Source organism: Drosophila suzukii, chromosome 3 (genome assembly GCF_043229965.1).
Source record: "Drosophila suzukii chromosome 3, CBGP_Dsuzu_IsoJpt1.0, whole genome shotgun sequence".
NCBI lineage: Eukaryota > Metazoa > Arthropoda > Insecta > Diptera > Drosophilidae > Drosophila > Drosophila suzukii.
The window spans coordinates 58,962,688-58,987,936 of NC_092082.1; the positions used below are offsets into that span (position 1 = coordinate 58,962,688).

The window sequence follows — 25,249 nt, forward strand, 5'->3', positions numbered from 1 at the left end:
TGTGACCTTTTATTAGTATCCCTTTTTATATCATCTGATTCCAATTTTATTATTTCCTTATAAAAACTTAAGTTATTTACGTGGAATAATTCTGCGTATGAATTGTACGTCAATACGTCTTTATTGTCCTTATTATCTGATTTTGTTAGTAAAATAAGGAAAAGGAAAGAAATAGTAACATATTATTATTAAGAATTTTTTATTATCTTTGTGAATAATTCTATTTCTATTGTTCATTATTATTTTGTTAGGTAAATTCTCTTTAACTACTTGTTTTTTATATCTAGTTTTAAGTTTATTTCATTCCCCGTGTTTCTTTTCATGAACTATCTGTCCTACATGATATACTTTCTCTTTTCTGTTTTCATTATGTGTTTCTTACATTTGGTCTTATATATTTTTTTAAATTTGAGGAACGTTATCGTGCTCTATTTTATTATATAGTACGTCTAAAGGTTTTTGGCTCGTTGCATTATTATGATTATATTCTTGAGCGGCTCTTATTAATATTTTGGAATAGTCGGTTAAATTAAATTCTTCTTTAAAATGTGCCCTTTAAACTTGTCCGTTTGAGGTACTGTGCCTCGAGTCTGCGTAATATAAAGTTTAACCGCACCTTTGTGCAAAAGATTTAAATTGGACCGAGGTAAATCTCGGTTCATTATCGGTCTTTATTACCTTGTCTTGTGGAAATTGCTGACGAAGTGCCATTACTTTGTTTTCAATGTTTAATTTATTTTGGATTTCTTTTACTACTAAAAATTTTGAGTAAGCGTCAATACAAGTTATGAAAGTAAGACTTTGCGCGTAATATATGTCGATGTGTAAATTTTCGCCTTCTTTACTCGGGATTGGGGCTTCTCCAATTGAAATTTTAATTGGGTGCCTGTTATATTTGTTTTCATCGCAAATTCTAAAATTTTGTATATATTCTTTTAATTTTGTTAGTAAGTTTGGCCAATAAGGCAATCTACTGATTTGTTTATAGTTTTCGTCAAGTCCCCTGTTTGCTCTGCAATGTGTTTCTTCGATTATAAGTGCTCTGTCTTCAGAAAATTTATTCATAAAATTATCTTTAAGTGGTTTTTGAATTCTATAAAAGTCTGCTAAGGTACAATTAATATCTGCCGTTAAATTAGGAGGAATATATTCCCTTAAGATTGATATCAAATTTTCGGGAGTGTCAAATTCTATTATATGTCTGGTATTCTCGAATATATTAATCGACTCATGTATTGTTAAGTTAAGTTAAGTTGTTGATTTGAATCCTTGATAGGGCGTCTGCAACTACATTAGTTGTACCTGGCTTATATACGACTTTTGGAGTGAAACTTTCTATGAAGGAGTACCAGCGTTTCATTTCGATATTATGATTTTTATCAGAGATTGCGAAAGATAATGGTTGATGATCGGATTGAATTTCAATTCCAATCACTCCGTATAAGTAGTTTCTTAGATTTTTAAGAGCCCATACTATGGCTAAAAGTTCCTTCTTATTCGTTGCATAAACTTGTTCCGTTTTAGTCAAGGTTTTCGAAATAAAAGTAATTGGTTTACCTTCTTGAGATAATACTGCACCAATTGCGACGTCCGAAGCGTCGGTGGTCAGGGTGAATTTTTTATTATAATCCGATTGAACTGATTCTATTGAGCAATGCGATTTTCTTTCAGCTCATTAAAAGCTTTAATAGCTGGTTCATCCAGCTGAATTGATATTTTTGTTGACATTCTTGTTGAAATTTTGCCATTATTACCTTTAAGATATTTTGTTAGAGGTTTGGCTTTAGAGGCTTAATTTAAAACCAATTTTCTATAATAGCCCGTAAGGACTAAGAAACTTCTTAGTTCCCGAATATTTTTTGGGATCGGATATTTAATAATGGTGTCAATTATATCTGGTTCTGTCTTGATGACGTTATAAGGTACGATGTATCCTAGAAAACTGGTTTCGCGTTTAAAAAACTTTGATTTTTCTAAAGAGATTTTCATGTTTGCCCTTGAGTCGCGATCAAACACTCCCCGAGTTAAGACGTGCCTAAAATTTACGCGGAAGCTGCGCTAGCGCTAAGGCCATTATTAACAGAACACAAAAAAAAAAAGAAAACGAAGCAAATCAGTGGTTGATGACAAGCACCATCAAAGTGTTGTTGTTAACATGAACGACGACGAAGAAGAAACAACGGTTTGGAGCTGGCAGAGAGTAAAACCGAAGCCAAAGTCACTCAAGAGACCAAACCAAGTCTCTCCGATTCTACTAAAGAAAAAAATCGCTCTGGACTCTGCACCTAGCACCAGCTACAATCAATTTGCCATCCTAAGCGAAAGCACACCAAACAACGGAAATGAAGACGAAACCGAAGAACTGGACATGATAACTGAAGACACCTTAGATGAATCTGCCAAGCCGCCACCTATATTCTTATCTGAAGTTAGTGATATAAAAGGAATGTTAGCTTATCTCGAGACTAAAATCAAAAAAGAGCTTTTCTTTTATAAAGTTCAACGCGATGGCCATGTGAGAGTTATGGTAAAGACTATTGAGGAATACAGGAAACTTGTTAAAACTCTTAATACAGATTTTGTTAAATTTCACACATACCAGCTTAAACATGAGAGGGCTTTCAGAGTTGTTATTAAGAATTTACACTTCTCAACGGACATAGACTTAATTAAACAAGATGTGGAGTCCAAAGGTCACGCTGTTAGAAACATTAGTAATATTAAAAGTCTTGTAACCAAAGAGCCATTGAATTTGTTCTACTTAGACATTGAGCCCAACAATAAGAATTTAGATATTTACAAAGTTAAACACATTGGTAACGCAGTTGTCAATATAGAACCACCCCGTAAAACCAAAGAAATCGTTCAGTGCTATCGTTGCCAGGAATTTGGACACACAAAGTCATATTGTGCCAAATCTCACAGATGTGTGAAATGCTCTTTTAACCATCCCAGCAACATTTGTCCAAAAGATAAAGAGCAACCAGCAAAATGTGCCAACTGCAACGAAGATCATGCTGCTAGTTACAAAGGGTGTAAAGTCTATCAGGAACTTATAACAAAAAAACTAGTAAGCGGACGCAACCACCTGAAAAACACCAAAGATGACAACAATAAAAATGACCCTGCTACCTCTCAATCATTTGCTCCGTTTAATAATTTTAGCCAAGAACCCAAAGATTATCAATCATACGCTCAAGTTGCTGCAGGAAATAGTATCTCGAACACGTCTTTAGAAAGAATAGAACAGCTCTTAGAAAAACAATTTCAGCTCACAAATAATTTACTTAACATGATAATGTTACTTGTAAATAAGCTATGCAAATAAATCTTAACTTAGGAATATGGAATGCCAATGGGCTTTCCAACCATGTCAATGAAATATCCTTATTTTTAAAAACAATGTCATGCTTGTTTCAGAAACACACTTCACTAGCAAATCTTTTTTTAGAGTTATTGGGTACGACACAGTAAGGGCTGATCATCCGTCAGATCGAGCTCATGGAGGTGCTGCAATCATTGTCAAGCAGGGCCTTAAATTTCAAATAATGGACAGTACTAGGGAAAATGTTATGCAGGCTGCCACAATTAAAATAAAATGTATGCACGCAGATGTATCAATAACAGCGATATATCTCCCACCTAGATTCACAATAAAAGAACTCGATTTTAAAAACTTTTTCCAAGGGCTGGGAACAAAGTTTATCGTGGGAGGCGACTTCAATGCCAAACATCCATGGTGGGGATCCAGATTGACTAACCCGAAGGGATCGGAGCTATATAAATGCATACGAAACAATAACATAACAAGTTTGTCAACTGGTAAGCCCACATACTGGCCAACTGATAGTCAAAAAATTCCAGATTTGATTGATTTTGTATTATTCTCTGGAATTCCTTTATCACACATGCGAGTAATGGAGAGCTTTGACCTTAACTCAGATCATTCTCCAATAATAGCAACATATAGCACAATAGCCCATATGCTGGAAAAGCCCTATAAAGTCATAACAGCCTCTACTGACATCAACGCATTTAAAAGCTATTTAGAATCAGCTATAAGCCTGGACATTTCGTTAAAAACAGGAGAGGAAATAGACTATGCTGTGGAGCACTTTACAAATACAATTCATACAGCAAGCTATAGAAACACGAATCATGCTCTTAACCATCAACAACCAAATCAATTGTACCTTTCAATCGAACTTCGACAAAAAATACAAAATAAAAGGAATCTGCGAAAACGCTGGCAAGAAACTCGCTACCCTGCTGACAAAAGATTGTACAACAAGGCTGCTTCAGAGCTAAGGCAACTGCTGTCAAACTTACGCAATGAATCTCTAGCTGCGTATCTGAGAAATTTAGACCCTAATTCCTGCAACAACGAATACAACCTGTGGAGGGCGACTAAATACCTAAAGAGACCAGCTAAAAGAAACATAAATATTCGTAAAAGCAATGGAATTTGGTGTAGGTCTAATACTGAACAAGCTGAAGCATTTGCACAACATCTTCACTCTGTATTTCAGCCAAACGAAATAAATAATTCTACAACCGAGACTGAAGTAGAACTTACTCTTGTATTTAACGCGATCCTCAGACTAGACCACTTTCCAAGTCAATGGAAATGCGCAGAAATCATTATGATCCTAAAGCCAAACAAAACAGAAACTGAATTAACATCATACCGTCCCATTAGTCTGTTGACAATATTCTCGAAAGTGTTTGAAAAAATACTATTGAAGAGAATGTTGCCAATTTTGGACGAACTTTCCATCATTCCTGAATACCAATTCGGATTCAGGAGAGGTCATGGGACCCCTGAGCAATGTCACAGGGTCATTAATGATGTAGTATCTGCATTTGAAAACAAAAAATACTGCACAGCTGCATTCCTTGATGTTCAACAAGCGTTCGATCGAGTCTGGCACAATGGCTTATTGTACAAGATAAAGAAATGGCTACCTGCTTCGTACTTCTTATTGATCAAGTCGTATCTGACTAAAAGATGCTTTTACGTGCAACAGAAAAACGACACATCAACACTTTTCCTCATCAACGCAGGCGTCCCACAAGGAAGCGTTTTGGGACCAATTCTCTACACCCTATATACGGCCGACATGCCAGTTACAAATAACTGCACTGTTGCAACATATGCTGATGATACAGCCGTTCTGGCCACAAGCAGATCCAGAATTGAAGCTTCTGAACTCCTGCAGTGTGAGCTAAGCCTAATTGAAGACTGGTTTCTTAGATGGAAAATTAGAATCAACTCCCTCAAATCCGTCCAAATAACTTTTTCGTTAAGACAAGGTAGCTGCCCAAATGTTACACTTAACGGCTCACCACTTCCACAAAGTAACTGTGTGAAGTATCTCGGCTTGCATCTCGACCGCAGATTAACATGGAAAAACCACATTAAAGCAAAATGCCAGCAGCTCAGACTTAAAACACTAAAAATGTCCTGGTTGATAAGTCGAAAATCGGAAACCACTTTGGAAAACAAAATTCGCCTCTACAAATCCATACTGAAGCCTGTTTGGACCTACGCTATACAGCTCTGGGGAACTGCTAGCAACTCAAATATTGAGATACTTTAGCGTTACCAATCAAAAACTTTGCGACAAATTGTCAATGCTCCTTTTTACGTATCCAATGCAAATATTCATAAAGATCTTAATATTCCAACCATAAAAGAAGAAATAAATAAAACTAGTAAGAAATATATCGACAGACTTCACAACCACGAAAATAATTTAGCCTTAAGTCTAGTAGACAACAGTTTAACAGTAAGAAGACTGAAAAGATATCATATTCTGGATCTCCCTCATAGATAAATTCAACAAACAGGAAAGATGTTATATATAATAGCAGGGCTCACTGGAAAACTGCTATTTCTGTTAATTTAATATAAATTATACAATTTACTTATTGTTTAAACAAACAGATTGTAAATAAAAACAAAGATAAAAAAAAAAAAAAAAAAAAAAAAATGTTTGCCCTTAATAATATATTTATAATTTTTTTTAAGGGGGTATTCTAGTCTAGAGGCTCTAGTTTCGAGCCTTTTTTTAACAATTAATTAAAACTAAACAATTGATATTTTTAATGTCGGGTTTTTTATCATTTGTTTATTTAACTTAGAAGAGTACATAAAATAAAATTTAAAAAAAAAAATATTTTTTTTTTCGTCGAGTTATGCGTCCTTGAAGTAGAGGGGGAAAAAAAAGGCCGTGTCCTCGTCGCCATGATTTCTACCCTTGTGGTCATTTGAAAAATAAAAAAAAAAAAGATTCTTAGTCAGTACGAATGTCGCAATGTCATGAACCAGCCAAACTAAAAAAAAAAAATTTTTCATAAAATGGCGGCCACTCAAAAAAAAGGTCGATTTTTTTACTAATTTTGTAATTTTATCGAATTTTTAAAAAATATTACAAATTTTAAATTCCAATTTTTTGTTGGTTCATGCGATAGAGAGATATTGAAAGAATATTCATGCCAAATTTTAAGTAAATCGGCTGATTAGAACTTGAAATATTATGGCTACCGTATCAGAAAACGTAGTTTGGAGAAAACCGCGTTTAAAGTTTTACGTTAAATTTCAGGCAGTGTAACTGATAGAATAGCACGTATAACTTACATTCTCTTAATCAGCCATAATTTTAAAAATAATTTGAATTTTGAATAATCCGTTTAGGGAGATATTTTTAAATATCTAAACTATCGAATTATGAAAAAAAAAAATTTTCGATTTTTTCAAATTTCTAGACTAGAATACCCCCTTAAGTCTATATAATGTTGTTTAATCGAGTTTGGGAATATTATAATGTCGTGATGAAAACCTGATTCAAAATCTATTGTTATAAAATATCTTGCTTTTCCCAAATTAGATAGAATTACCGATGGGTCTTGCAATGGGTACCTGTCAGGTATGGTACTTTCATTTTATTTTTTATAGTCAATGACGAGTCTTAATTTATGGATGTCGCCTTGATTCTCTCCGTTCTACCAGAACTGGTGAATTATAGGGGCTTCGGCTAGACCTTATAATTTCTTCTGCTAACACTCTACTGATTTCGCTATTCATCAAGTCGATGACATATAAAGCATACGGATATTATTTCCCGTATGTTCACGCCAAAAGGGCGTTTAATTTCAGGAGGCAGTGTAGAGCGGCAGTTTTATCCAGATGTCTACAACTCGCGCGCTCGCACTGCCGTCCGCTCTCCCTCTCCATCTCTCCCCTAAGTCTCCGCTCTGCTCTGGAGCGCTTAAGTTAAGTTAGGCTTAAGCAGTTCATGTTTCAAAGTGTACTAATAAACACCTACGCACGTCGCGTAAAAACCCAAAAGTACCCGCGTATTTTTATGCGTACCACTCGATCTTGGGGCTTCAATTATTTCATCGATCAAGCCGCACCGCCCCAACACCGTATATTGGCCTGACGTGAATAAGATTTATTTCCCCCTTTATGACTGTTTTAAAAAGAATTCGCATATTTATCTTTGAATGGTCTTTTTCGATATAGTGAACTGTTTTTTCCATTAGTCCGTCTTATTGATCAGTACCTATATTATTTGTCTGTTTTTTGTCGGATAACTCAATAACGGCGGGCTTGAAATTTGTACATTTCAAATCATTTTTATTTATTTGATTTTTGACGGTATTTACTTCGTCGGCACTTTCAGGATTTTTAATTCCCAAGATATTTGTATTTGTATTGTATTATCGGATATTTCTACGTCGGCACTCTCAGAATTTTTAGTTCCCAAGCTTTTATCATTAAAATATTTCTTTATAATGAATTCTTTTAACGAAAGAATATTATTTTCTTCAATTAAACTTATTTCATTTTTTCCTCATTATCATAATATTTTAACTTTTCAGTTTTCCCTTTATATACCAAGACTCCCTTCTCTATATTTATTATAGCTCCAGTTTTTCTTAATAAATTTAATTCAATTAGAAGATCAGATTCTAATAATATTATAATAATATTTTAACTTTTCTTTTTTCCCTTTATATTCCATGACTCCCTTCTCTATATTTATTATAGCTCCAATATTTCTTAATAAATTGATTCCAATTTGAAGATCAGATTCTAATTCTTCAATTTCATAAAATATTTGTCTTGTTTCAAATATAATAATAAAATGGTAGTACCTAATTATTGAATACCCATGAACTGTAGTTACCTTTTTGTATATTGATAACTCATTTTTATTTTCGAAAATTCCGTTTTTTATATAACAAGCAGTGGCTCCTGTATCTATTAAAATCTTTAACTGCTTCTTGGTTTTTCGGTCTATCCTATTTTAATAAGACATTCCCCTGTAGGGGTCTGGTCTAAAAAATGATCTTCGTTGATATTGTTTAATCTGGTTACTTTATTAGCTGGCTGATTTACTGTTCCTTTTAGTTCCCTTTTCTGAGCTTGAGTTTGCTCTTTATTTTGATTAGGGCGATAGTAATTTGATCGATTATTATTTTGATAATAATTATTATTGTATCTACCTCGATTATTATTTGCCTGGCAATTATTATTCAGCTTCTGGTGGATCTGGTGGATTTAATGAGAAAAGAGTTTCTGAGATAGATCCGTTTAGCCCGGATATAAATATTCGTATAGCATTGCCCCTTATTGTTTTGTTTGTTTCCTTTATAATTACGCTGTCTTTTCCATATGTCATTAAGGTTTTGTTATACCCGTTACTCGTAGAGTAAAAGGGTATACTAGATTCGTCGGAAAGTATGTAACAGGCAGATGGAAGCGTTTCCGACCCCACAAAGTATATATATTCTTGATAGGGATCACTAGCCGAGTCGATCTAGCCATGTCCGTCTGTCCGTCTGTCTGTCCGTCCGGATGAACGCTGAGATCTCGGAAACTATGGTAGCTAGGCTATTGAGATTTGGCGTGCAGATTCCTGAGCTTCTTACGCAGCGCAAGTTTGTTTCAGCAATGTGCCACGCCCACTCCAACGCCCACAAACCGCCCAAAACGGTGGCTCCTACAGTTTTGATGCTAGAATAAAAATTTTAACTGAAATGCATTGTTCTCATCAATACCTATCGAATGACCCAAAAAAAAACCGCAAAAACCTGTGACGTCCACAATTTTCATGCTAGATAAAAAATTTTATCTGAAATGTATTGGTCTCGTCGATACCTATCGATTGATCCAAAAAAAAACTTTTGCCACGCCCACTCTAACGCCCATAACGCTTAAATCTGTATACCGCCGGTAGGTGGCGCATTTTAATCTCGCTTTGCTGCTTGCATATCTCCATTTAGCTGAGTAACAGGTATCTGATAGTCGAGGTACTCGACTATAGCGTTCTTCCTTGTTTATTATTAAAGTCATTTTTGTATTGACCATTATAGTATTCTGTAACTGTCATTCGTGAGGATACTTAGTTTTGACTCGAGAATATGTATTGGTCGTTTATCGCTATATAAAGGCCAATCTAGATAAGATTGCTCGAAAGTTTAAAACGGAGCCAAGATTGGTAAGAGCATCATCGGCAGCTCCAATAATTTTATTTCGTAAAATTGTTAGGGCGATAAAATATTGTTCACTTTGAATTCTATAAAGACTCATTACAGTTTCTGCGCCTTCCCTTCACTTACATATTGTGTTGGTTCCTCGGAGAATTTTGGTAAAGATTTTACCACTTCAAGTGTTGTATCACATTTCATAGTTGGGTCTATTGTTTGTATTTTATAATCCTCCACAGTGTTTGCATCTCCTATTTTCCTGCTCACTTTATTTAATTGAACATTTATCAATCTATTTGTTAATTCCACTGTTAAGCCGCCGGCTGTGGCTATACTAACTGCAGAAAAATTTGGTGCTGAGCCTCCGGTTGCCATTGTTAAATTTAATTCACCAAGGCTATTTATCAAATCTTCCAGATTGTTACTTGATATTATTTATTAAATCGCGAATCTATCTTATTTTTTATCAATGTTTAAATAATATATTATTTTTCTCAAATTCCCTCTCTTAAATTATAATCTTTAATTTTTTATTATTGTACATTAATTCCTCATGAGACTGTCCCGATGGGGTCTTCCGTCTTTGAGCTTGTGGGTTGATCTTCCTTCCTGGATTTAGTGTAGATTAATGACGATAGAGTGCCTTTCCTTCCTTCTTCAGTTTTTCTTTTTTTAGCGTGTTGTGTTTTTTTTTGTTGTTGTTGTCAGTTCTTGTTTGTTTATGTGTTTAAGTTTAATGCGTTTCTGGTTTTTAATAATTATTTGCGATATTTTTAAATTATTTTATTTATTTTGTGTTCTTGTATTGTTTGATTTAAGATTTTGGCCCACCTTTATTTTAAATTCACCTTTTAATGGATTATTTCATTTATTAATTTCCATTTAATTGTTGTTAACGATCAATGTCACTTTGTTGTGTCGTTTGTTGGATTTTAAAATGTTTCCACTAAAAATTTTTGTGTTGTTGGCCGCGCGAGCTCCGTTTATATTTAATTTATTTTTCATTAAACAATTTTTGGAACTTTTTTTTTAACGCGGCCCCACGTTGATCGCCAATTAAACTCGTTGTTTGAAAATGATTGTAAAATATGTATTTTTTATTTTAAAACTCGGGTGTTAACCTTTATTCTTAATACAAAATGAATACAAGACACTTTTAATACTTGTGAACCGATCGCCGTCTCGGACAAAATAGAACTGACTTCTTCATTTCTTAATCTGATCCAATGAACCTCGGCCAGGAGCTTATCTTTTTGAATTTTTAGAAATTCAATTTATTGAATTCTCATTGTGAAATTCAATTATGCTGACCGATGCAATTTAGTGGGAAGTTGAAACGCAAAAGGCGCAATTGATTGGGCTTCGAAAGGAAGCTGATGTTTACTTTAATTTTGATTTGTTAAACTTAGCTGGGAACCAAGATCGGACCTCAAACAAAGGCAATGCAGAGTTTGAAAAGGCGCAATTGATTGGGCTACGAACGGAAGCTGATGCTTACTTTAATTTTGATTTGCTTAACTAAGCTGGGGAACCATGATCGGACCTCAGAGCCAAAGGCAAATACAAAGGCAAATGCAGAGTTTGAAAATGTTGTTTATAAAAGCCATAAGAGGCCTAGTTTCACGGGTTGGATAACTTGCATGAATATGTTTTTTCTTTTTTTATACCCTTGCAGAGGGTATTATGATATCAATGAAAAGTTTGCAACGCAGTGAAAGAGACGTTTCCATTAAGTATATATATTCTTGATCAGCATCACTAGAAGAGTCAATCTAGCCATGTCCGTCCGTTTCTATGCAAACTAGTCTCACAGCTTAAAAGCTATCGGGCTGAAACTTTCCCAAAAGTGTTCTTTCTTTTGCAGGTAGTATATTAGTCGGAACCAGCCGAATCGGGCAACTATATCTTTTAACACCCATAGAAATAATCGAAAAAGGATTTTAAAAAATAATATCTTTGGTGTTTTTATACCTGTTTCTCGTAGAGTAAAAGGGTATACTAGATTCGTCGGAAAGTATGTAACAGGCAGAAGGAATCGTTTCCGACCCCATAAAGTATATATATTCTTGATCAGGATCACTAGCCGAGTCAATCTAGCCATGTCCGTCTGTCCGTCTGTCCGTGTGTCCTGATGAACGCTGAGATCTCGGAAACTTTAAGAGCTAGGCTTCTTACGCAGCGCAAGTTTGTTTCAGAAATGTGCCACGCCCACTGCAACGCCCACAAACCGCCCAAAACTGTGGCTCCTACAGTTTTAATACTAGAATAAAAATTTTAACTGAAATGTATTGCTCTCATCAAAACCTATCGATTGGCCCAAAAAAAGTTTGCCACGCCCACTTTAACGCCCGCAAACCACCCAAACCTGTGACGCCCACAATTTTCATGCTAGATAAAAAATTTTAGCTGAAATGTATTGGTCTCGTCAATACCTCTCAATTGATCAAAAAAAAAAAAAAATTAAAACGCCCACTGTAACGCCCAAAACGCTTAAATAAGTCCACCTCCGGTAGGTGGAGCATTTTAATCTCGCTTTACTGCTTGCATATCTCCATTTCCGTTGGTCCCTTTAGCTGAGTAACGGGTATCTAATCGTCGGGGCTCTCGACTATAGCGTTCTTCCTTGTTTAACATAAGATCTACTACGCTTGGAAATAACATTTTCTAAAAAGATCTGAATTTCGAATGTAATTTGATCAAAATTGGACGACTATATCATATAGCTGTCATAGGAACGATCGGAAAATTGGTGGGAAAATAATATGAAACAAATTATAGCTTCGGTGTTTTTTGACATATTATATTATACTATTGGGAACTTCATTTTCTGTATTTTGAGAAATTTCAAATAAACTTTTATAAACATTGGACGACTCTAACATGTAACTATCAAAGAAACGGTTTGAGAAAAAATGAAATAGTATTAAAAAAAAATTTTTTTTCTTTGTTGATTCTGATTGTATTTTCTTTTACTCTGGGATATGGAATATTTAAGCTTTTCAGTATTACGAATTTAATTTTACTCAAATATTACTGAAGCTAGCAACAATCTTTAAAAATTATACATAATGTTACTCACATTGATTATTTCTTATAACTGCAAGGGTATACAAGCCTCGGCTTGCCGAAGTTAATTTCCTTTCTTGTTTAGAGGTGGTATTAAACACATAAATGCCAACTCGGAGCTAAGATAGCTTACCGTAGGTCTTAATTCGCCGGGGGGTACAGCCGGTAGTCAATCATGACACCCAAGATATTTCTGCTTGGGTGTGATGTTATTGTGGCTTCTCCAACGTAGATAGTAGGTGCCTTCATTATCTCCCTGCTACTAATATGGACTGCCTCAGTCTTGTGCGCTGCCATGGCGAGTCCTTTAAAATCGAGCCTTGCGCTTGCTCGTTTCCCTGCTTCATTTCAGGTTCTTTCTGCATCCAAAAGCTGCTTGGCAACCAAGGCCAATAAGTCGTTCCCCTTCAGGTATCGTGGTCAAAAAGATCCCGTCGGACAAGGCATTCCACAACAACAGGTGTAGAACTAATCATTGGGGAACCCCCAACGACTCTGTGGGATGCTTGCCCACTGTCAGTTTCATACAGAAGAATACGGTCCTTAAAATGACTTTAAATTACTCTCTGTACATACATTATAATATATTAGTTGCTCAATACGTTTAGTTTGTGGTTCCAACTAACATCCATCGTTGTCCCAACGCAGTAGTGCTTAGTGCCGTACAACAACCTTTTTCCCTCGTTCCCCTATTTTCTGAGTGTAGGTAAACGATTTCATCGACTATGTCTCTTATTGGGTTGGTAGTGGAACGCTTCCCAGGTCTATCAGCTGTTTCAGATCATCCGTCTTTTCTTTTTCGGAAGCTTTTGGGCCGCTTTATTTTCCTGCTGAGGAGACGTTAAGCTACCTGTTTTGTACTCCACCCTTCTTCCTAATGGGCTTGACCTGCGGCGTATGAAACTTCAATATTTTAATTTAATTTTATGCTAAAATTTTCAAAATTTAATAGTTTAAAACAAGGAAGAACGCTATAGTCGAGTACCTCGACTATCAGATACCCGTTACTCAGCTAAATGGAGATATGCAAGCAGCAAAGCGAGATTAAAATGCGCCACCTACCGGCGGTATACAGATTTAGGCGTTATGGGCGTTAGAGTGGGCGTGGCAAATTTTTTGTTGGATCAATCGATAGGTATTGATGAGAACAATGCATTTCAGTTAAAATTTTTATTCTAGCATCAAAACTGTAGGAGCCACAGTTTTGGGCGGTTTGTGGGCGTTGGAGTGGGCGTGGCACATTGCTGAAACAAACTTGCGCTGCGTAAGAAGCTCAGGAATCTGCACGCCAAATCTCAATAGCCTAGCTCCCATAGTTTCCGAGATTTCAGCGTTCATCCGGACGGACAGACAGACGGACAGACGGACATGGCTAGATCGACTCGGCTAGTGATCCTGATCAAGAATATATATACTTTGTGGGGTCGGAAACGCTTCCTTCTGCCTGTTACACACTTTCCGACGAATCTAGTATACCCTTTTACTCTACGAGTAACGGGTATAACAAGGAAGAACGCTATAGTCAAGTACCTCGACTATCAGATACCCGTTACTCAGCTAAATGGAGATATGGAAGCAGCAAAGCGAGATCAAAATGCGCCACCTACCGGCGGCAGACAGATTTAAGCGTTATGGGCGTGGCAAATTTGGATCAATCGATAGGTATTGACGAGACCAATACATTTCAGTTAAAATTTTTATTCTAGCATCAAAACTGTACGAACCACAGTTTTGGGCGGTTTGTGGGCGTTAAAGTGGGCGTGGCAAACTTTTTTTTAGGTCAATCGATAGGTATTGATGAGAACAATACATTTCAGTTACAATTTTTATTCTAGCATAAAAACTGTAGGACTTATAGTTTTGGGCGGTTTGTGGGCGTTAGAGTGAGCGTGGCACTCTGCTGAAACAAACTTGCGCTGATTAAGAAGCTCAGGAGTCTGCACGCCAAATCTCAGTAGCCTAGCTCTTATAGTTTCCGAGATCTCAGCGTTCATCCGGACAGACAGACGGACATGGCTATATCGACTCTTCTAGTGCTCCTGATCAGGAATATATTTACTTTATGGGATCGGAACCGCTTTCTTCTGCCTGTTACATACTTTCCGATGAATCCTTTTACTCTACGAGTAACGGGAATAAAAACTATGCAGAGGAAGGTCGAGGGTTTGACCCTGACTGGTAAAATGTAGCATCTGAGGCATCAGGAGAAGCAAATGATGGTTTCTATGGTATATGACTTGAGCTACAAACGTTATACAAACGCAAGTTCTTGCAATACACACCTGCTAAAGATGGGATCATTTGGTCAAGATGGCGTGCGGTCAAGAAGCCCAAAAAGAGTAACCTCCGCTGAAACTTCTGAAATGTTGAAAGAGTATTCGAGTGGATAGCATGTTGAATTGTTGCATAAGTTGCAGAAGTCTACCAACTTCCGTAAAGATTTGAATTATATTGGTCATTGGTTCGCAAGTTCGGCATCAAACTTCAAAGCTTCTACGTTACCAGTTTCTTTTAATTTAGTTCCCTTCGCATAGGAAGTACCAGTAACCCGGTAACACTTATTTTTTTCAATTGTATTTATCAGTCCGATATAACTGTTATGACAAGCCATTTTACTTTATTTGTCACAATATAACGGTTACAATAATACATTGATATATTTCACAGAGAATGGAGTAGAATAAAAACGTTTTTAATCCCGATTTTAGTGGACTGTACTTCCGGGGGGTTCAGTCGTCCGGGTCGTTCAGTTGTAGTCCTAACACGAAGTCCCAAAAGATCTCTAAAGTGTGACGCAGCACCAAAATATATAAAAAAAGGGCAAAGTTAGTATTTTATATACCAAAAGGAGATTAAGATTCAAATTAAAATAACGGCTAATGTGTTCATCAATATCCCGGGCCGCCCTGAAACAAAGTTTCAGAATTAGGCAGTACAGTTAACTTGGTGATGGGCCGGGTCACCTCTCCTGTAGACGTCTTAAGTTTTACAACGCCTATAAGTCCATCTGGTCCAGTATGAGCTTCCACTACACGGACTAGTATCCAAGCTGCTGGAAGGAGATTTGAGTCCTTGACGAGGACTACATTGTCTACTGCGATGTTACGTTCCTTGATGCTCCACTTTTGACCTTGCTGCATAGATGTTAAATACTCTTGGTGCCTGCGTTTCCAAATTTACATCCATTGATACGTCGATTGCAAGTGTTGCCAATAGTCCAGACGATTGATCGACAAATGGGTCATATCTCCCTCTGGAACAGTTGTGAATGAGCGTCCAATTATAAAGTGGGCCGGAGAGAAGTAGGTAAGGTCAGTGTCAGTTGTGTAGCATAACGGACGCGAGTTTACCACTGCACTGATCTGAGCAATTAGAGCTTGCAATTGTTCAAAGTCTAGAACAGTTTTTCCCACAACTCGACGCAAATTTAATTTAACGGAACGCACTGATGACTCCCACTTCCCTCCCTAATGTGGCGAATTGGGAGGTCTTCACTTGATTCCATCATTGGCCAGTGTTAGTGTTAGATTGCGTTGATGTTCCTGCGAAGATACGAATTGCTGCATCTTATCTAATGCCCTTTGGCCCCAAGAAAATTCCCCCCGTTATCGCTGAAGATCTGTGAGCATTTTCCTCGAAGGGACATGAAACGCCGAAGAATTTCCATGAATGTGCCTGTGCTTAGATCGGTGCCCAGTTCCAAATGTATGGCTGATGTTACAAAGCAAACAAAGAGGAATATGTAGCCCTTAGTTTTTCGGAGATTGTGCTCTCTCCTTTCCTTTAGTATAAATGGTCCAGCGTAATCACAGCCTGAGTGCTGGAAGGGTAAAGCTTCTGTTATACGGATGGCTGGTAGATGAGTACGTTTACGTTGGTGAAAACATTTAATGCGGTTGTGAACCAGAATCCTTATCAGGCTACGAGCACCAAAGATCCATTATCTTTGACGAGGAATTACAAAAAGTGCAGAAACTCCTTGATCATGATTTGAGGTATGCTCGAGTTTTAAAGTCATTCTTGTGAAACGGTTTGACCTTGGAAGCAGTATAGGGTATTTTACATTAGCTGGAAATTGTGAGTTCTCCAGTCGACCACAAACTTGAACAAGGCCATCCTTGCAGATAATCGGCGAAAGCTTCACCAACTGGGAGCGGCTGTGAAGTGACTTATTTTCCGTGAGTAAAGAGCCTCTCGCAGGCAAAGAATTGCGAGCAGCCTGAATCTCCTCAAAGGTGAGCATCTTTCCATTTGGCAGATTTAATGGCCTTTGTCTTTTGGATGAAGCTACAACGCGCACCAGCTTTGTCCAGGACGAGGCACGTTGAATCAAAGCTTCAGTCGGTCCCAATGAGCAGCTTTCCTGTGCGGTCAGTGCGGGGAAATGGGGAAGTTCTGAAGCAAGCATTTCTCGTGTGGCGCAGTCCGCCGGATTTTCCTTTGTGTTTACATGATGCCATGTGTTGCTCGATAACGAGTATTTCTGATGTTCTATTGACCACAAATGTTTTAAGCTTAATTGGTGGATATGCAATCCAAGCCAAGACTATGGTTGAGTCACACTATGCATGTACTTATATGTTCTTGTGTTGACTGATAAGAATTGCCGGCTCAGTAGAGCAACTCAGGTTTTTCTTGCTATGCCATCTGCTCGCACCACTCTGCTATAGGTGACTGCGGATGTTCGATGTGATCTTCACTGTTTTGGACACTTGGCAGGCGTAGAATTCGAAGGATGTGTAGGTCGTTACCAGTTCGCAATTTTGGGAGGAAGCTCCGTGTCCAAGCCGATATGGAGTAGCCACAGTTCTAGGAACCGAATTTTAAGCTACACTACCACTGATGCAGCGAGTCAAAAATGCGTGCCACATCTGACAGCTCTTGGCGTTTGGGGTTGTCCGGAATTGTTGTAAGGCCAACATTGTAGGATAACATATCCTTTTCTGGATGCCAATAGCTTTTGCTGTAGAACTGGATCCTTTGCCTTGTACTTTGGTTGTAGCGAGAGATCTGTCAGCGACATGTGATGAACTGGAAACCCATGTACCAAGTTTCATGCCCGCACATGTCATAAGCTTGATCAACTCATTTTGATTGCGAATGAGCTCCTCCTCAGTATGTGCTTCCGTCAGTACGTCGCCCTTCAAGACCTTTGCAGCGGTTGGAAACTCGTGTTGATGGTCGTGAGCTATCTGGTCAAGGACCCTCACGGCCAAAAATGGTGCGCAGGATGTGCCGTATGTTACCGTGGAGAGTTCTTAGTGCTTGATAGGATTCGTTTTATCTTCTCTCCAAACAATACGCTGATAGCTACAATGGTTGGCAGCCACACAGATTTGTCGATACATTTTGACAATATCTGCTGAGAAGACGAACTTAAACATTCTAAAACGCATACAAATCGAGGAAAGGATTGGTAGAATGCTGGGTCCATTGTGCAGAGTATCGTTTAAGGACCGTCCATTCGTGTCCTTGTATGAGCCGTCAAATAGGACCCGTAATTTTTGGGTAGCTACAGGATGATGTGGAAAGTAAAAGCTCTGCTGTTTTTCAATGTCTTCTGGCGATAGTTCTCGCATGTGGCTTAACAGAAGATAATCTGGGAATGAAGATGTAGTACTCCCTCTAATTTATCCGAAAACTGTTCCTTGCAATTTTTGAACGAAAGCTCGACTACGCAACGCTCCTTAGTGTCCGGGTGTGCATCTTCACAAAGTGCTGTTCAAGTTCATCGACCTCTGGATTCCCATGGAATTCCAGGGTGATATCCTCAAGCTCCCAAAAGCGCCGTAGCTATGCGTCAATGTCAACAGCCGTGTGAAATGTTGTTGTAGATGAACATCTGGTACATCCAAATGTGGTCGAAATGGCGATGAGGTTGCCCTGGTTGCCGAACATCTATTGACCACGGCTTAAACGTAGTCGCTGCCCAGGAGTATATCAAGTGACGAATGCCTTGGGGCTGAGGCGGCGATATCGTGTCTTGCCAACGTGGAGGTAAGTTTGCTAAGTACGTGGGCACGTACTTTCATTGTGTGATCAGAGATCCTTGATTGCAAGTCCAGTGTGCTTCAGTTTCTAGTTGTCTTAGCCTTTATTGACGCAAATCCGGGCACCAATATTCGTGACGGTGAGGTGCCAGTCCGAGTGCCTGTACGCACCTCTCGGAGATATACGACAGTTCCGATCCTTTTGCGTCCCTAACAAACACCAGAGCTATTCGCAATACAGTTTTTCGTAGCCCTTGCTGTTGTGTTGCACAAGGATTCAGCAGTGGGAGCCAGTTTTACCAGTGATGTACGTTTTTAAATAGTGCAACTTTTGTATTGCTGTCAAATGCTGCTTGCTCGAAGATGTTTTTAAAGGCTGGTCACTCCTTGTAGTCCACAGTGAATAGCTTAGTAAATTCTTGGCAGTTCATTATGAAATACATTTGCTGTCAAGTTTGCCCTTAAAAGCGTTGCTTATTGCTTAACCAAACGCTCATTGTGCTGCTTTTGTTGTTCCAGAAAACGAAATAGGTTTTCGTTTCTCACTCCTGATGCCATTGGTGCGGCCACGCCAAGGTTGCCAGATAGTCTGAAGTTGTTCCCTTCTCTTTCATTATCCTGAGATTCTATACAGGTGCGTATGAGGTTGCGAAACAATGTGCTCGCTTGTAAGTACTTGTCCTCGTACCTTTTGTTGTTGATGGCTGGATCGTCGTTCCCTTCCTCATCGTCAAAAAGGGCAATTTGGTTGCTAAAGGACTAACACTTGTATTTCATCAAGCTCCCATTTTGATCCCGCACGTGGATCTTGAGACGCCGTTAGCAAACTCTTAATGCTTGCCCTTGCACGACTTCTAGCTGCCTTCAAAAGTTTATACTGATCCATTTTTATCAGTATCTAAATTTGGCTAGAAGGGCAAATAATATGGTACAGAATAAAAACGTTTTATTTCCCGATTCCAGTTATTTAACATGTCACATTTTCTTGGTGTTCGATGCGTTCAATTGTAGTCTTAACACTTAGTCCTTAAAAAGTCGAGTACCTCGAGTATCAGGGACCAAAGGGAAATGAAGATATGCAAGCAGCAAAGCGAGATTGAAATGCGCCATTTACCCGCGATCTCAATATATGGTTATGTGTTATGTTAAAATATTTTTCAAGCATGGAAATTGTGGGCGCCAAATGTTTTGGTGGTTTGTGGGCGTTAGGGTGGGCGTGGCGAACATTTTTTTTGGATCAATCGATAGGTATTGACTAGACTAATATATTTAAGTTAAAAAATATAACTCTATAGTCGAGTACCTCGACTATCAGATACCCGTTACTCAGCTTAAGGGACCAAAGGGAAATGGAGGTATGCAAGTAGCAAAGCGAGATTGAAATGCGCCACCTACCCGCGATCTTAATATATGGGTATGTGGGCGGTAGACTGATTTAAGCGTTATGGGCGTTAGTATGGGCGTGGCAAACTTTTTTTTGTGTCAATTGATAGGTATTGACGAGACTAATGCATTTCAGTTCAAATTTTTTTCTAGCATGAAAATTGTGGGCGCCACAGGCTTTGGTGTTCTGTGGGCGTTGGGGTGGGCGTGGCGAACTTTTTTTTGAATCAATCGATAATTATTGACTACACTAATATATTTTAGTAAATATTTAACATGAAAATTGTGGGCGCCACAGGCTTATGCGGCTTGTGGGCGTTAGAGTGGGCGTGGCATATTCGCGTAACAAACTTACGCTGCGTACAAGACTACGGAATCTAAATCTGGAATCGCTTTTCTCTATCTTTGATAGTTTCCGAGATACCCCCTTTCATAAAAGTGGGCTTGGAAAATCGTGGCGAATTGGGTCAATCGATGGGTATTGATGAAAACAAAACATGTCAGTTAACATTTTTATTCTAGCATCAAAACTGTAGGAGTCACAGTTTCGGGCGGTTTGTGGGCGGTAGAGTGGACGTGGCACCCTGCTGAAACAAACTTGCACTGCGGAAGAAGCACAGGAATCTGCATGCCAAATCTCTAAATCTCAGCGTTCATTTGGACGGACAGACGGACATGGCTAGATCGACTCGGATAGTTATCCTGATCAAGAATATATATACTTTATGGGGTCGCAAACGTGTCCTTCTACCTGTTACACACTTTCCGACAATTCTAGTATACCCTTTTACTCTTTGAGTAACGGGTATAAAAAGGGCAAGGTTAGTATTTTGTTCACCAAAACGAGAATAAGATTAAAATTAAAATAACGGCTGCAATGCGTTGGTAAACAAAGAGCAATTATTATAAAAGACTTAAAATAAAAGTCAAAAATAAAATATTTATATAGATCCATTGGACATTTTTTTGTGAGCTTTTAAATCTTTAGTTTCTTTTACATTGTAAAATCACTGTAAGAGAACCACAAAAACGGACCTGTACAATGTATGAATTGTCAAGAATATGGGCATACACAGTCACACTACACACTGCGCACAGTGTGTGTAGCTTTTGGAGAGTTTCATGACTCCGCACACTGTCCATCGAGCAAAGACAATCCTCACACTAAAAGGTGCAGTAAGTGCGGTCGTAATCACAACGCTTACTGCAGAGATTGCGCAATATGTAAGGAGTTGAAAAGTCGAATCCATCAGCGAGTGACTACTAGTGACGATCTGCAAACGTATGGTTTAAATCATCTGAATCAAAAAAACCAGACGTACTCCATTCGAACGCAGCTAGATCGTTTTTTGACTTTGACTCCGAGTTTTCCACAAGGCAAATGTAACATTTGCCGGCGATTTGAAATGAGCATAGAGCCTCCTTCGCCATATACATCGCACTAAAAAAAATCAACTCCCCTAGAGGTAAACACGACAAAGCAATATCAGGCAATGGAGCAGCCACAAAACCATTTATAGCCTATTTTCTCTAGGCTACAGCAAAGCCATATGGAGTTTATGTCTTTCATGCGGTGAACCATGCAAGATCTTACACGTAATCACAACCTATTGATACAAATGTTGGTATCACATCAATCCAAATAAATAATGTTGTTCTCAGAAAAAAAAATCTTACAAATAAATATAACTTTATCTTAAGAGACTATTGCTTTTACGCAACAAACCATCCCGATGGTAAAGCACACGGTGGAACTGATATCTTGCTTAGAAAACTTATTAAGCACCACCACTACATGGATTTGGCAACTATCTATATTCAAGCCACATCAACTAGAATAGAACTGGATAGTGGTAACCAACTTACACTAGCCGCAGTGTACTGCCTCCCTCGTTTCACTATAACTGAAAGTGAGATTATGAAGTTCTTCAATTCATTAGGCGAGCACTTCATAGCAGACTACAATGCCAAGCACACACACTGGGGATCTCTCCTGTGACTTCAAAAAGAAAACAGTCTTGTAATGCAACATATTGACCAACAGATCTAAAAAAAACTCCCCGACTAATTGATTTCGCAATAACTAAAGAAATTTCTAGGATCCTGATTTGCGCCGAAAGTCTTTCGGATCTGTCATCTGATCACTCGCCTGTGCTGATTAATCTACTCCATCATCCAATAACCGAAGTTCAACAGACTGAATTGTCTTCACATAACACCAATTCGATCTGCTGTTTAAGCTCGCACGTTTCGTTAAGACCTGTACGCGACTTTGAAGGTGACATCGACATCTTTGTCAACACAATAGAGTCCGCCTCTGTCACCGCTGCTCGCACTTCAACTCCTCAAGCTGCACAAGCGCCTTACATGTAAAATATGAAAAATCAACAAATCGAGTAGCTCGTACTAGAAAAGCGACGCCTATGACGAGAATGGCAGTTTCATAGGTCGCTTCTTGCACGACAATGGTTAAAATAGTCCTCCCGCAAACTCACCAAAGCTTTAAAACAACAAGAAGAAAATACCCCACTACAACGCAAAAAACACTCTCTGTGGAGAGCTCATTCAACCCTATGCTCACCGACACCGGCGCCTATAAGAGCCAGAACTTTTGCAGACCACCTTGAATGTGTTCCAGCTAAGTCCTGCCACAAATGCATTTACAACACCGCCTGTAAAAAATGCCTCTTAGCTTTAACGCGAAATCGCTCATATCATCCACCTAATGACGCCAAAAATGATTATTGAGCTCCCATATTACGAAGTTTGCATTATCGCCCAACTCTTCGATGCCATTATAAGGCCACTTTCCAGAGAGGTGGAAAAATGTATAATAATAATGATCACACGATTGCCTCGTCAGTGGTAGGGAAACGCGGATTCTGGGACAATTATCATATTAATGGCCCCGCCCCTTACTAATTAGCATATTAATGACCCCCGCCTCTAACTAATTAACATATTAATGGCCCCCGCCTCTTTATTAATGTATGCGGGTTCTGGGACAATTAGCATAATCCATAAATTATCTGATTTTAAGGGGTTTAGATGTCATAAAAATGTCACGATCATATCCATAAAGAGTATACTAAATTGCCCCCAACCCCACACCACCATGTGACAATACTGATCACGTGACCTTTTTGCCTCATTATCAGCAATTAATATTCAGCAGGTGTTGCTGTACACGGGAGAAAGGTCGCACACTTTCCCCACATCCCCATGTGACAATATTGACCATGTATCCTTTTCCTCATTATCAGCAATTAATATTCAGCAGGTGTTGCTGTACACGGGAGAAAGGTCGCACACCCAAAGTATTCAAAGATGGTTATCTTAGAGGAACATGTCCGATCATGTTGGGGAATAATGTTTCCTATGATTATAAAACTAATTTAGAAATCAAAAGAACCCCAATCAAATAAATCTCACAAGTTAATGATTCTCAGATGTGGAATATTTTCAAATACACATTTTTGTTTCCGCCCCAGAACGTTTAACTGGTAAATTGTCTAAGATTCTCTCCTTTCCACAAATCGGCCATAAACATGTCATAAAAGGGATTCAAGCAAGAGCTACCCGAACATGCGCACCTGTCAATTACCTGACCGCAATAAAAGGGACACATGCACAACCCAGAAGGCGCACGCTCGTTGACAAGATCATGATCCTCACGCCAACGACCTCATACGACCTCATACGACGGTCCCATAATATGGGACGACCGCGCAACAACTCGCAAGTAGCCGACATATCTCAGTCAAGGAAATATTTTCTATTCTCCGTACCTGTAATTTTAACTCAAAATAAAAAGTCAGAAGTTTATTTTGTAGCATTCATTTATTTTGGTATTGCGAACATTTTTGTTATATATATAAATTAATTTTCTGCTTTGATTCCAGCATTTGCATAGAAGAAACAGGCGCACGTTTCCGACGTCATTTCTGGATTACAAAATGTAAAGTGTTCACCATAATTCGTAGTTTTGAGATCATGTCCACCTCGATTCATGAACATAGTTTTTGTGTTTAGAAGGTATTGAAAATGCTGACCAATTAAACAATTAAACCTTTAAATTGTTCAATAAATTGGTCAATTTCCTCATGAAATTTCATTTTGTTAATTTTATTTTCTTGTAGGGGTTTACACGTCTAGTCTCAACTTTAAAATGATGTATAACAATTATTTTATTGTTTTGGAGCTACTTTTAAAAAATGTCAAAATAATGTATGCATTGTTTAGAGCACAAACCCCGCCCTTATAGGGTCTTCCCACAGAGATCCATCCACCATCTACCATCCGTTGAACGGATGGTCCATAAGGTTTTGCCGTTCCGAAAATTTCCCAGTTAGTTCCCCATCCAATTTTAACGGACTACTTTATCCGATAGTTAGGCGATAATTTTGGGTGAACACCCTAAACTCTTCTTCTTGAAAGTGGAAAGTGGAACATTCACTACAAAAACGTAAACAATGATGACGGGAAACTTTTGAAAATGGAAGGCGACAAAGCAATAGGTATGAACATAAATGCTCTTTATATTTGTAATAATTCATTGCTTTTAATTTTACAGTCAATAATACGCGAACTGCTTGTGGCAAACTGAGGTGGACTAAGCAGATGGAGGTCCTGCTCATCGAGATTTGGCAGGAGAACATCGAGGAGTTGCGCGGAGCCAGAAAAAATGTCCATATATACATGGAGATGGCCCAGACCCTAATGGAAGCTGGGTTTGATGTGTCCTACAAGGACGTCCGAACGAAAATAGAGAACCTGACCAAAAAGTACAGGTAACTTATATGCGCGCAACAACATATTGGAAATCCACTCAACTATACTTTTCCTTGCAGGCAGGAGAAAAATAAAATGGGGCCAAGCGGTGGCGCTCCTTCCTCGTGGCAGCATTATGAGTTGGTCCACTCGTTTTTAGGCGCATACCGCATCCACAATATGGAGCAGAACATACGAGAGTATGTCCCCACACTTATATTTTCGGTTTAACATTATTTTAAAAAATTTGATTATTGCAGATACTAGGGAATACTTTGTGGAGCTCTTGGATGTCGGCCCAGATGACAGGGAAGCCTCTACCTGCAGCGGCAGTCAACGCTCGGGCAGCACTGCGCCCCCTGCTAAGCGCGCAAAGGTGGACCATAAGTCGGAGCTTGTAGAGATTGCTCGAGCCTGTTGCCAAGTTTCATTTATAGTTGTGCTCATTTAAAATGTTGTGCAAAATGCAGCAGGCTAGAATAACTGCATTATTATTCTTGTAGTGGCTGTCAAGACCTTTCCCAATAAACCGAAATCTTGCC

The 25,249-nt window shown here is 38.4% G+C and overlaps 1 protein-coding gene across 2 annotated transcripts; it reads left to right on the forward strand.

Moving 5' to 3' along the window:
• Window positions 1-485: 485 nt before the first annotated feature.
• Window positions 486-25,249, forward strand: LOC136117686 (myb/SANT-like DNA-binding domain-containing protein 1). 2 transcript variants are annotated; one of them, XM_070996502.1, is made up of 6 exons: window positions 486-768; window positions 23,840-23,972; window positions 24,077-24,454; window positions 24,511-24,727; window positions 24,788-24,907; window positions 24,968-25,249. In XM_070996502.1, exons 3-6 carry the CDS (start codon window positions 24,433-24,435, stop codon window positions 24,972-24,974), a joined length of 366 nt encoding a protein of 121 aa, XP_070852603.1. In that variant the 5' UTR covers window positions 486-768; window positions 23,840-23,972; window positions 24,077-24,432; the 3' UTR covers window positions 24,975-25,249. The 2 variants fall into 2 exon arrangements, with proteins under 2 accessions (XP_070852603.1, XP_070852604.1); XM_070996503.1 differs by having other exon boundaries at window positions 486-646.

Coding starts and splice junctions, on each gene's coding strand:
- LOC136117686 (XM_070996502.1), top strand. CDS start 24,433: ATGGAAGGCGACAAAGCAATAG. Junction 24,455..24,510: donor GGAAGGCGACAAAGCAATAG/GTATGAACATAA, acceptor TTAATTTTACAG/TCAATAATACGCGAACTGCT. Junction 24,728..24,787: donor AACCTGACCAAAAAGTACAG/GTAACTTATATG, acceptor TTTTCCTTGCAG/GCAGGAGAAAAATAAAATGG.